The 12,531-nt window shown below is 54.7% G+C and overlaps 1 protein-coding gene across 6 annotated transcripts in view; it reads right to left on the bottom strand.

Moving 5' to 3' along the window:
- GLIS1 (GLIS family zinc finger 1) overlaps positions 1-12,531 on the bottom strand; it is a 217,872-nt gene that overhangs the window by 73,602 nt on the left and 131,739 nt on the right. For all 6 annotated transcript variants that reach the window (XM_047728423.1, XM_047728422.1, XM_047728425.1 and 3 more), the window contains 2 exons: positions 11,540-11,717; positions 4,769-5,642 (listed from right to left, as the gene is read on the bottom strand). In XM_047728423.1, coding sequence (XP_047584379.1) covers positions 4,769-5,642; positions 11,540-11,717 — 1,052 coding nt within the window. The remainder of the gene's footprint in view (positions 1-4,768; positions 5,643-11,539; positions 11,718-12,531) is intronic.

Genomic DNA, 12,531 nt, shown 5'->3' with positions numbered 1-12,531 from the left:
ACATGGCTGGCACTGGGCCAGGTATTAGACTCCTGAGTCTCAACAAAGAGGAGCACCTTCTGCCTCCCCCACCCTTCCCAGCACCCAGTGCTATTTATTTCTCAAGAGTTGGGGGACCAAGATAAAGCATAAAGAGAGAGCCAGAAGCCCCAGGATTATAGGAGATGAGAGTAGATTTGGCCTGGGCTGGCCCTCTGGGAGCTGGGGAGGCCCAGCCAGGTGGCTGGTGTTCTGAGTTCCTTGGCTGATTATGGCCAATCAGTTATGCTCAGCTTTTGATGGGATATATTTCCCTGGTCCATGGCCCTGGGGACAGACTTGCAAACAGGGAAGAGGAACATAAAGGATGGGGTGGTCAGTGCAAGTGAAGCTACCAGAGGAAGGCAGGCAGGATGTAAGCCCTGCCTCAAGGTTCCCAGGCCTGTGAGGGCAAGGACCATAGCCTCCTCCCTAGGCCTCTGCCCTAGTTCCCCCTTCTAGCTCCAGTCACCCTGAGAAGACACGGTCTGGCATAGAGCTGGTTGTCTGCACTGCTGACAGACAACTGACAAGGTCACTGGCAAGGTGAGTGACAACTGTGCCCCCCTCAACCACCAGCTGATGTGACAGAGCTGATAGGGGATGCACCACCCTAAGCTATCTCTTTAAACCCTAATGTTGGGACGTCTGGGTGTCTCAGTCATTAAGTGTCTGCCTTTGGCTCAGGTCATGATCCCAGGGTCCTGGGACCCAGCCCCACATTGGGCTCCCTGCTCAGCGGGAAGCCTGCTTCTCCCTTGCCCTCTGCCCCTGCTTGTGTTCTCTCTCTCGCCATCTCTCGCTCTGTCCAATAAATAAAATCTTAAAAAAAATAAATAAAATAAAATACATAAGCCCTAATGATGCAACCCTTAAAAGGTGGGTACTATCATCGTCCCACTTTATAACCGAGTGTGCTATGGTTCAGAAAGGCTAAGTCACCTGTCTGAGGTCACACAGCTGCTAGATGGCAGGCCCAGGTGGAGACCGGGGTCGGTGTGACTCCAGGCCTGGGCTTTTCATCACCTGTCTACACACACACTTCCCACCCTGCGCTCCCAGTTTCAGGAAAGCTCTTCACAAAGGCAGGGACTGTCGCTGTTATTACTGTTGTTTTCTAAAACCCAAGGTTATGAAAGGTTTTCCTTTTTCACCCTGCCTCTCTTTTTCTTGATGTACAGAAAAGCAAACTACCCAGCCTGCTAATTTCTGCAGTCTCAGACAATCAGAATTCCAACCGTCTGGGAGAGCCAACCTAAGAAAGCAAGAAATTAATCTTTTCAAAGTTAACGTCTTGGAGGCGTCGTGGCGGTATTTGGCTTGGACGTATCCTCGCTACCCTAATGCAGATGAAACCCCACATTTAATAAGGCTAAGACAACTCGGACAACATAAGAAACATAACAGGATATTGCAAAGAGATTAGGGAGCTTCCTCTGGATGGCGTGGACGGGCCGCGGCGAGGGCAGAGCGGGGGGCCGGACGGCGCGGTCTAGCCCGGGGGCCCCCGAGAGCCGAGGCCCGATCCCCGGCCGCCCCAAGCACGGAGAACCTGGGCAGGGGGCGGCCAGCTCCTCGCCGTGCCTCCCCGGGCCGCCTGGTGCGTGAGCGTAGGCTCGGTGGGCTAAATGGAAACCAGCTGCCGGGCTGGAGTGTTACAGTTGGACGGGGCGGGGAAGGCTTACCTCATGAAAGAACCGTGCACACGGCTGCTGGAAAGATAATAAAAGGATTAACTGCTATTTTAGTGGGCCATTTACTCTTCAATCAAAGTGTCTCATCTATTTCCTGTTCTCCAGAGGATCCGGGTCCAAAATTCCTTTGTCTATTACAGCACATGGTAGCAGAGGCCTGTCATGAGAAATTAATAATTTTACAGGGAAGGGAGATTCTATTTATTTGGGTGCGGGCTGGGGCCTGCCCCTTCCCTGGGGTCACCCACTGAGCCAGCAGGGCAGGAAGGGGGAGCGCCCCCATGGGGGGCGGGGAGGAGCTCAGAGGAGGTCTCTGCCCCTACTCCAGAAGACAGCACCTTCGGGGCTGGGCCCAGGACCCAGAGAACAGTGTTAACGGGACCATCAATGCAAACAAAAGCATCACAGTTTAGGAAGACGGGGGCTCATATTTCACTCTAATGGCTCCTAGCTAGGCGACCTCAGGCAAGTTACTTCCATTGCTGTTCCTATTATTACTATGATGATTATTAGCCTCTATTACTGTTGTTGTTATTCTTTGCCCCTCACTAGCTATGTGACCTGGGGCAAATTATGCAATCTGAGCCTCAGTTTCCTCATCTGTAAAATGGGGTTGATAGTATCTACCCCGTAGAGTTGTTACGAGGACCACACGGAGTTACCGCTTAGAATGAATGGTTCCTGGGGCACCTGGGTGGGCTCAGTCGGTTAAGCATCCAACTCTTGCTTTTGGTTCAGGTCATGATCTCGGGATGGTGAGATCAAGCCCCACATCGGACTCCAGGCTGGGCATAGAACCTGCTTAATATTCTCTCTCCCCCACATGCCCGTGAAAGAATGGCTACTACACATAGTCAACACTGAGAAGCTGCTTGCTACTCTTATCACCATAAGCCTGAACCCCTTGGGAGGCAAGATAAAGTGTTCTCATAGTAGCACATAGAAGGTTGGCTGGACTCCACCGAACCCTTGTTTCTTCATCTGTAAAACCTTGGTTTTACAGGACTTCTATAAAGATTAAATGCAACTGTGGGTAAATACAGACATGGCTTGAACGTCACCTCCTCATTGAAGCCCTTCTGGGCCTCCTGTCCCTGGGCCTATACAAACTCCAGGCAGAACCTGCCCACACCCACCTCTCACCCCTCGCTGACCATGGGTGCCTGCCAGCGAAGACCTTGGAAAGTCCAGGTCTGTGTCCCCAGAGCCAGGCACAAACCAGGTGTAAGCCAATGTTCTGTGGAGTCTGCTGAATCAGGTGAGATCCTGGCAGGCCCAGAAGAAGGAACCATAGAGAGAGATCCCCAGACTGCACTGGGTAGACTGGGCCTCTCTGACCTGCTCACCAGGCCTCTGTTTCCCAGAAAACAGGCAAAGAAGGCTAGATTATCACCAAAGTCCCTGCAGTCCACATGGGCACTATTACAAGCTGTAATTCCACACAGGAGGCCCTGGAGATCGAAGACCACTGACCACACGGTACCAGAGCTTGGACCTCCACACCAGCCCCCTGCGGACACCAGTGGGATCCCCCATGGGAAAGGAGACATGAAGGACTGTGGCTTGGCAACTGTCCGCTCTGGGGTCTCAGGGGGAGAGGGGGCCCTCTGTCTTCTGGAAGTCTGCTGGGTATCTTCCAGGCAAGGGCATGTCTTTCAGCAAGCCACATGTCACAACACCCCAGACAAACGGGGCATCCCCAGGACCGGCCCGGTCACCACCTCCTTCCAGCATGCCCTCAACCCCAAGACACATGATAAAGTCAAATTCTCAGCCTTCCCAGTTCAGCCTCTCCCCACAAAATCAACACACCAACCACAGGCTCCCTCCTATTCCTGTCCTTTTGCAGAGGCTGTTCACGACCCCCCACTTGTGACTCCTCCTCAAGATCCAGCCCGGTTGCCTGCCCAGACCCCAGCTCCACAAGCAGATGGGGACCGCAAGGGTGACCACTTCGTTCTGGGAGGGCGGAGTTTATGCTGCCAGCCGGCCGAAGCTTCCTGCCTCCCCCCTCGCTGCTACAGATACTGCCCTGGGCCTGGAGCAGGGACAGAAGTGCACCCGTTCCCAGAATGAAGACTTCAGGAAGCAGGGTCCAGCATTAGGGACAACGTGTGAGTGTGGGAGAACTTGGCATTGGCTGGACCCCAGCCTTGCAGACTAGACTAGACACGCCGATTCCTCCCCCGTTTCCCCAATGCCCCAGTGGCTGAGAAGCTGGAGCTGGGCCGTGTAAGCCTGGGTGGTTCCTCTGGCCCTTCCATTCATGGGCAGGTTCCTCTCCAGGGGTAGAGCTGGGCCTTGGGGGTGGGTGCAGCAGCTCGCCTGAGGATATCAGGGACAAAGACTCCGATATGGATTTCCACCACCCCGAAAGCACAATGCAGAAATGACTGGAGGAGCTGGAGACTAGGTGTCCACAGCGTGCGTGCATGTGTGTGTGTGTGTTTGTGCACGCGCGTGTTCCTGGAAAACTCAGGCTCAAACCCAGCTTGGGCACTGCTGGACCCTTACAGGTTAACCTGGCCTTAGCCCAAACCTGCCCAAGGGACCCATGGCTCCCAAGCTGGGTACCTGTGAGGACGGGGCACTCCTTGGAGGAAGCCATCCCTGGGGGCTGCTCCAAGGTCCAGAGAGCACCCCGGGGAATGCTGCCTGACAAGGGCCCAGTGCTAAAGGAAAGCAGGTGTCCCATGACTCACCTGACCACTGGTGGGTGAGACAGTGAGCATCTGCATACAACAGGCAAGGCTGCCCAGGCCTGCTCTGACCTCAGAGTGCATGTTGTCGCTCCGTGAACAAGTGTGTTTGATCACGTGGTATGCCGCGGGGGAGGGGGGTAGGACAGGTAGTGAGCAGAGGAACCGAAAAAGCGGGGAGGGCTATCTTGACCAGTGGTCCCATCACCAGCATCGGTCTTCCCCTTGACCACCGCAGGACATCGCAGGCAGACCCCAGCCCTGGCCTGAAGCCCCCCGGGTAGGCCATCCCTAGGGCCAAGTGGAGGCTGCTCTGCAGGGCGGGGTCGGGGCTGGCCAGCAGCCGTGGGAACTCACCATGCACTTGTTGGGCTTCTCCCCCGAGTGCACCCTCATGTGGATGAGCAGCTTGTAGCGGGCGTTGAAGGGCTTGTAGCGCCGCACACAGCCCGCCCAGAAGCAGGTGAAGTCCTCGCCCTTGCGCTGGTCAATGTGGCTCTTCTCGATGTGCCGCACAAGCTCCTCCTGCTGCTCGTAGGCCGCACAGCAGTCCACCCACCGGCACGCCTGCCGGCCGGCCACCCCCCTACCCACCAGCCCCAGCCCTCCGAGACCTGAGCCCGGCGGTAACTGAGACGCGGGGTACGGGGGCGGCAGGCCCTGCTGGGGAAGCGGCCCAAAGAGATCCGAGAACTCGTCCGCAGGCTCCTGCTTCAGGAAGGCGGCCTTCCCGCAGGCTTCAAGCTGCACACTGCCCTCGTGGCTCTCCGCCGTCACCGGGCCAGGTCGGGCCCGCTTGGGAGGCCCCCCCAGGTCTCCTGGCAGTGGGGCGCTCCGGAGTCCGTTGACGCAAGTGACCAGAGATGTCTGGGAAGAGCGGATGATGGAGGTGACCTCGGACGAGGTGCAGGGTGAGGAAGAGGCCGGGGAGACGGGGGGCAGGCCCAGGAGGCAGCACCGCTTTATGCTGCCCTCAGGGAGGTGGGCCTCAGGTGGGGGGCCCAGGCCGGAGCTGGGTTCACTGCCCAGAAGGTAGCAGGAAGGCGCAGGGTTAGCGAGGCCCCGGCCCGGCAGGTCCAGGTCTGTGTGCAGGCCAGTGGCTGGCGGGGCCCGGCAGTGAGCGGACAGAGGTGCGCGAGCTTCTGTCATGGCCTGGTAGTCGGGCAGGGACTCCTGCTTGATGTGCTGTGGAAGGCCACCATTCACATACGTGGCCTGAGGTCTGGGCGACCTGGAAAACACGGAGCAGAGAGGCCATGGGGGGGAGCCACTCCACAGTGGGGAGGCCCTAGGGTGGGGGGAATGACAGGGGACCTGGGACCAAGGGATGGGAAGCCCAGAGCAGGGGTGGAGACGGAGAGCTAGAAACAGAGGGAGGGAGAAGCCAGAGGCTGGAGGTCTAGTGAGCAGGGAAGAATATGGGGGACAACGGAGGTGGGGAGAGGATGGGGCTGGGGAGAGGTTCAAGAAAGGCAGGGGGTCTGAAGAGGATGCCAGGAAACAGCCCCGTGTCATCCTTTTACCAAATCCAGCCTTCCCTCTCCAGTCCCGGATGCCATCCTGCCCTGAGGCCTCCTTAGGGTCTGTCCTGACTTCTCCATGACCTTCTAGTGAGTTCTGGCATTTGGAGGGACATCCAGGACCAGTTTTTTTTTAATTCTACCTACTTGTCCCTTTTATCTGAACTTTTATAGTCTTTCTTAATTTCTAGAAATGTTAATTCTATGACATTTTGCCCCAAGTAATGTTTCTTTTCCACAGTGAATGTCAGTGGGCTGGGGTCTGAAACACAAGTCATGGTGACGAGAAGGATCCCAAGAATGACTGAGGAAAAGCCTGGTGGGGGTGATTTCAAGCCCAGACACTGTGACTGCACGAAACACAACTCTGGGGGAGGCTGGGAGCTGGGAGGGCCACACCAGCGAGGCCGGGGACTGGGGTCTGAGGCCAGGTTCAGCCATTCCCTGCTGCACCAAGCTGGGCAAGGCACTCTGGGTCTCACTTCTCATCCCGACACTGAACGATTCATCATCACTGGACAGTGACGATGGTGCGATGCTGTCTTCATCACCCATGTGCTACACGTGTTCTGAGAGAAGGCCCTCCCTACATAAGGACACGTAAATGCGGGAAGACACATCAGGGCCTCCGGCCACCAGGCAGGTGATGCCAACAGAAGGACAAAGTAGGTCCCTTGGCTGGCTGGGAAGAACAGGAAGACTGCTTACGTGTTCAAAGCCTGAAGAGGACACCCCTTGTGTCCTTGGGCCTGTCTGCACCTCGTGTCCTCCTCTGTGAAACGAGGACTAGCCTTCACTGCCTCAGAGGGTGGCTGCCAGGATCAAGAGGGATGGCAGATGCTGTGACAACTCTCTGGAGAGATGATGGCAGGGTGGATGCTGCTTTCATTACTGCCAGATCACCACCAGTGTTCTGGAACTCTCTGCAGAGGGGCTGTGGGATCATCACCTGTCCCCACTTTCCTGTCCCTGCAGCCCAGCCTCCCTCTCTGGCTCCCTGGAGCTGGAGGGAGCAGGAGGGATGGAGAGAGGAAGGAAGGGTTAGGGAGAACCCAGTGGCCCTCAGAGAGCATGGGCTCCAACCCCATGACTGCAGAGACAGGAAAGGAGCCAAGAGGGCACAAGGTTTGCCCACAGTTCCAAGCAGCAAGCTGGTGACAGGGTTTAGGCCAGGAGCCAGGGAGCCAGGCTTCCCTTCTCCTGGGGCTGTGTATTTCTCCAGGGGAGATGAGAAGTGCTTCCCAGATAAAGGCTTGTGAAAAGGGCCCTCCCGTTTCTCAGCTGCACTTGACCAATTCTCTGCCTCAGCCAGCAAAGGCCTCTCTTCCCTTCCCAGAGCATGGCCCCTGGGAGGAAGCAGAAGGAGCGTGGACTCCAGGGTGGACAGCTAAAGCACAGCCCTCTTCCCTGGGCCTGGGGACGCTGGGCCATCGCTGCCACCAGAAAGCTCTGAGGAGCTTAAGGACCTGATAGGAAGATCTGATAGGAAGGATGTGATAGGAAGCTTGACTTCCGTGAAGCTTAAAAGATAAATAACTAAAAGCACAGCTGTTCCTTGTGTGGTCATCATCCTGGGCCTGGCAGAGGGAGCATTAGGCTGAGCCACAGCAGCAGAGAACAGCCATTGCACTTGTGACTGAATTACCCGAATACAACAATGAAACCTCCTATGGCAGCAGGGGTTGCGGGGAGAGGGCAACTCAGGCTTCGGTAAGCTGAGGCAGCCCCCTGCCTACCCTCTCCATCCCTCTGTCCCTGGCAGGCCAGCAGTGGTTCCTGCCCTGCCCTGCGGCTGAGCCCTGGGCTCCCCAGGTGACTCCCGTCACACGTCTGGACACTGTGGGCGAGGGTCCCTGGACAGAGCAGTCTAGCGCTGAGCAGCCCCACATGCTGGGCGCTTTCCCGAGGGCCGTCCCACGCAGCGCCACCACAGCACAGCGATGCATGCTATCTGCTGAATGCATAACCAAATTCTTCAGGGGAGAGCCCACCATCTGGTTTATACTTAGGAAAACTGAAGCCGCTTGGCCAACCCCTCAGAGGCAGGCCGCGTTAGAGCAGGAATGTGAACCTCGATGGGTCTGAATCAGCAGTGCGCGATTTTCCCACAGCACTGTCCTGCCAGGGGCCCAGCTTCCTCCCCTGCAAAATGATGGAACTTGATGACCGTTGGGTTTCCTGGCAGCCTCAACATTCTGAGTATCAAGGACTCCGATGTTCTTCTGTCTGTCATTCCAGACCCTGAAGGGAGCTGCTGAACTTGGGAAAACTAGTGTTCCTCCAACAGAGGCTCAAGGGGATGGGAGGGTGACTTCGGATCTCATGGGGTCTGTGCACCCACTGGTTCAGGGGCTGTGGCCTGGGCGGAGGGCCAGAAAGGTCCCTCTGCAGGCTTTGCCCTCTGTGCTGGGTGATGTTGGGGACACGAGACGGTTCGCAAACCAGGTCCCTGCCCTTGAGAGATTTCCCTTCTCATGGGGGAGATGGAGGACCAGCTCTCACAGGAACACTTCAACTCTGCTGAGGGGTGGACAGAGTTCTGACAAACGTAAGGGACCAAAGTGGTGAGGGGGTTCTGTAGGTTAAGCCCCGAAGATGTGAACATGTGAGGCCCACTGGGCCCAAAGTCAAGGAGGCCAGCCAGATCACAGACTGCCTTCCCATACTACTGGGGGCCTGTGCACTCTGTTTCTATCCTCATCTTACAGTTAAGGAGATGAGGCCTAGAAAGGGTCAGCATTTTGCCCAAGGTCACTCAGAAAGTCAGTAATGGAGCTAGGCGTCAAACCGCATGTAATAATACATTCTACTGACCACAATGGTGGTGGGTAGTCATTTTTAGCACAGAAATGACAAAATCAGGGTATTGCTGAAGTTACTTGAAACTCTTGCCATTTGCTGGGTGACGTTGGGCTAGGTTTGTGGCCCCTCTGCCTCAGTCTCCCTACCTTCTGGCAGATGGGAGTTGAGTAAGGTAATTACATGAACAGTGCTTGGCCTCCTGTGTGGCACAGAGCAAGCACTCCAGGATTGTCGCTTATTAGGGGTGATGATTAAATGAGAGATGGGCACAAGTAGCAAGTCTTTGCAAAGTGGGAGCAATTTTTATTTGTATTAGAAAGCTGGGCGGGAGGCACAGAGGCCTCCAGAAACCCAGGCTGTGGATCAGGGGTCTAGATATCAGGAGAGGGGAGGCAGCAAGGAGATGAGAAGGGACAGGGTCTGACGGGTATGGGTCAGGGGTGGAGCCCTGTTTTGCTTTAGGAGAATGAGGGTGTGTGACAGTGCCTGATCAGCAGGAGAAATGGCCACAGATCAGAATGATCCTGGTGTGGGGTTCTAGGTACAGGCTCTCTTAGGCTCTAAATTGTCAAAATGACACTCAAAATGACAAACATTTCGGATCATCTGTACAAAAAAAAGAAAAACAGAGCTACCCTATGACCCAGCGATCGCAGTACTTAGGTATTTATCCGAAGGACACAAATGTAATGATCCGAAGGGCACGTGCACCCCAATGTTTACAGCAGCAATGTCCACAATAGTCAAAGTGTGGAAAGTGCCCAGATATCCATCAACAGACAAATGCATAAAGAAGATGTGGTCTATATATACAATGGAATATTACTCAGCCATCCAAAAAATGAAATCTTGCCATTAGCAATGATGTGGATAGAACTAGAGGGTATTATGCTAAGCGAAATAAGTTAACCAGAGAAAGATAAATACCATATGATTTAACTCATATGTGGCATTTAAGAAACAAAAGAAATGAATGTAGGGGAAGAGAAGGGAAAATAAAATAAGATAAAAACAGAGAGGGAAGCAAACCATAAGAGACTCTTAACTCTAGGAAAAAAAACTGAGGGTTGCTGGAGGGGAGGGGGGGAGATAGAATACCTGGGTGATGGGGATTAAGGAGGGCACTCAAAATATGAGCACTGCATATTGCTTGCAACTGATGAATCATTAAATTCTACCTCTGAAACTAACAATATAGTATATGTTAACTAAACTTAACTTATATTAAAAAAATTAAAATTAAGAAAAAATAAAATAAAAAATAAAAAAATAAAAGCAAGCAACCCACTTGCTTTAGCTTTCCCTAGGTTAGCATAGCTTCTGCCCTGAGATAGAAAGAATGTCCCTTGGGGAACCAGAGGCTGCTCAGGGAGCCTCAGGGAATAATCAAGCAGACAAATGCATTGGACTATCACTGAACAACGGACAGCTCCAAGTCTAAAAGACGCTTGCTCTTTGTTACGTACTGAATCGTCTCCCTCCAAAATTTGTATGTTGAAGTCCTAACCCGTAGCATGATGGTCTTTGGAGACAGGGACTTGTGGGAAGTAAGGAAGGTTAATTGAGGTTGTGAGGGGGAGGCCCTCATCCAGTACAACTGGTGTCCTTCTAAGATGAAGAGCATGCAAACAGCAGAAAGGCCATGCACACCACAGGAAGGCAGCCTCGTGTAGGCCAAGGAGGGAGGCCTGAGGAGAGACCAAACCTGGGGACACCATGCTCTCAGACTTCCAGCCTCTAGAACTGGGAGAAAAGACATTTCTGCTGTTTGAGCCCCCTGGGCTGTGATATTTTGTCAAGCCAGTGTGCGCAGACTAACACACTCCCATAGGTCAGAAGTCTCCCTGATATCCCTGAAGGCCACAGGGCATCCAGATTCTCAAAGGAAAATGGCTCTGTGTGGGAAGAATCAGCATCCTGTTCTGGAGTCATCTCCCCTGAGGCTCTCACTGCAAAGTGAGCTCCACTGGGGAGCTCTCTGCTTGCTTTGCCAAGACATCTCCAGCACCCCACAGTGCCTGGCACACAGCAGACACTTAATAGATGACTGATAAAGGAATGAACTGCGAACAGGCCACTAGGCCAGTTTTTAGAGTCTCTGATGTGTGAGGCAGGCCTCAGCCAGCATGTCCAGGCGCTGGGGTGCAGGCCCAGGCCGAGCGGGGGGCACAGAGGACTGCCCATGGTTGACCTCTGCCTGTCAGCAGACCAGAGGGCACAGAGGCACAGCGGGGACCCCGGGAGAGCCACAGGAGGCAGATTCCAGCCTGATACACGATGTGATCAAACATCTGCCCACAAGCGGACATGACCGGAAATGCGCTGGCACCGGATGACGGTCCCCTGGCAGGGATCTGAGAGCCATGGCTTCCTAGGGCAGGAGATGGCCCCAGGCGGAGGAACCCCTCCCTCGCCATGCTCCAAGTCGTCCAGGGCTTGACACTGCGATGTACATGAACCCTGAGCTGGGTGCTCCTTCCCCATCCCACCCCTGAGTCTTCCTCTTCCATAATTTCTGATTCTCTGTGAAAAGCCTCCTCAGCTTCTGCAAGGGGGAAACACACCTCAGTGAAACCATCTCTGTCTCTCATGAGGCACTGCAACGTGGGGGGTTCAAGTCTTAGACCAGGCCTCCATCATTATGCTACTGGCCTCTGGCTGGTCCCTGCCCCTCGTGTGCCTCAGTTTTATCGTGTGTCCCATAACCAGGCAGACTAGGTCCCACAAGGGCAGATAAGGCCCTTGGTCCTTGGCCTTCAGGAAGTGTCCACAGAAGGCAGCTGATGGGTAAGGATGGAGCACTTACCTGCTGGGGTGGGGGAAATGCAGGAGCCTCTCGCAGGCTGGGGGCTGGCCCCGGGGTGGTGGGGTGCCTGCAGGGAGAAAAAGGCCCTGGCAGCAGGTGGGGCCGGGGCCCTCCACAAGGTCCAGGTCCAGCAGGCTCTTCTCCGAGCCTGGGGTGCAGTGGCCGTAGCTCCCGTTCACTATGCAAAGAAAGACAGGAAGAGAAAAGAACATGAGTGGGGACAGCCTGCAGAGGGGTGCAGGGAGAGGGCAGTCACTAGGGCACAGTGTGGGACACAGCAGCCTTGAGCCCAACGTTCACTGAATCCCTGTTGCATCCAAGGCACCAAGATCGCTTATTTAATTTCCACAATCACCAGCAGGATTGGGAGCAAAATCCCCAACACTCAGATGTGGATGCTGAGCTCCCGTGGCTGAATGACCATTATACAAACACCGAGTCTTTACGATGTACCCTCACACCGCTAGGGGCAGGAAACCCTGGCGAGCCAGGCGGACAAGCTCCTGCCTCTGGGATCCTATAGTCTATGACCATCGCTCTGGTCACCGAACACTCACTGGACAAGGGTCACGGACGTGTGCCGGGGCTGTGCTGCTCAGCAGGCTGGGTGAGCGGCACAGACATCGTAGGTCATGGAGCAGGTGCTCACCAAACCCCATCTGCTCTTGTTATTACCAAAACTCAATCTGCTTTTTTTCCCAAATTGCGTTACACCACGGAAATATGGTACACAGCTATTCACGCCTCCATATTCTCCACAGTTCTTTGACAGCCTATCGGTTGCCCTGCCTTGCCCAGTGACAGGGTTTTTAGGAAGACTAGAGGTCATCCTCACTGTAGAGAGCAGGCAGAAGTTCAGGGACCTTGGGGGTCTGAGATCACACCGCTAAGAATCTAGGCAGGATCTTGGGCTCAGGTCTGTCCAAACCCAAACCCCAATTCTGAATGGCTATGTAACAAGAAGTGGCCTCTTAAGACAAAAACCTGACCCC

Source organism: Lutra lutra, chromosome 4, assembly GCF_902655055.1.
Source record: "Lutra lutra chromosome 4, mLutLut1.2, whole genome shotgun sequence".
Taxonomy (NCBI): Eukaryota; Metazoa; Chordata; class Mammalia; order Carnivora; family Mustelidae; genus Lutra; species Lutra lutra.
The sequence above is the reverse complement of the archived record's forward strand: the minus strand, read 5'-3'. Positions and strand labels throughout refer to the sequence as shown.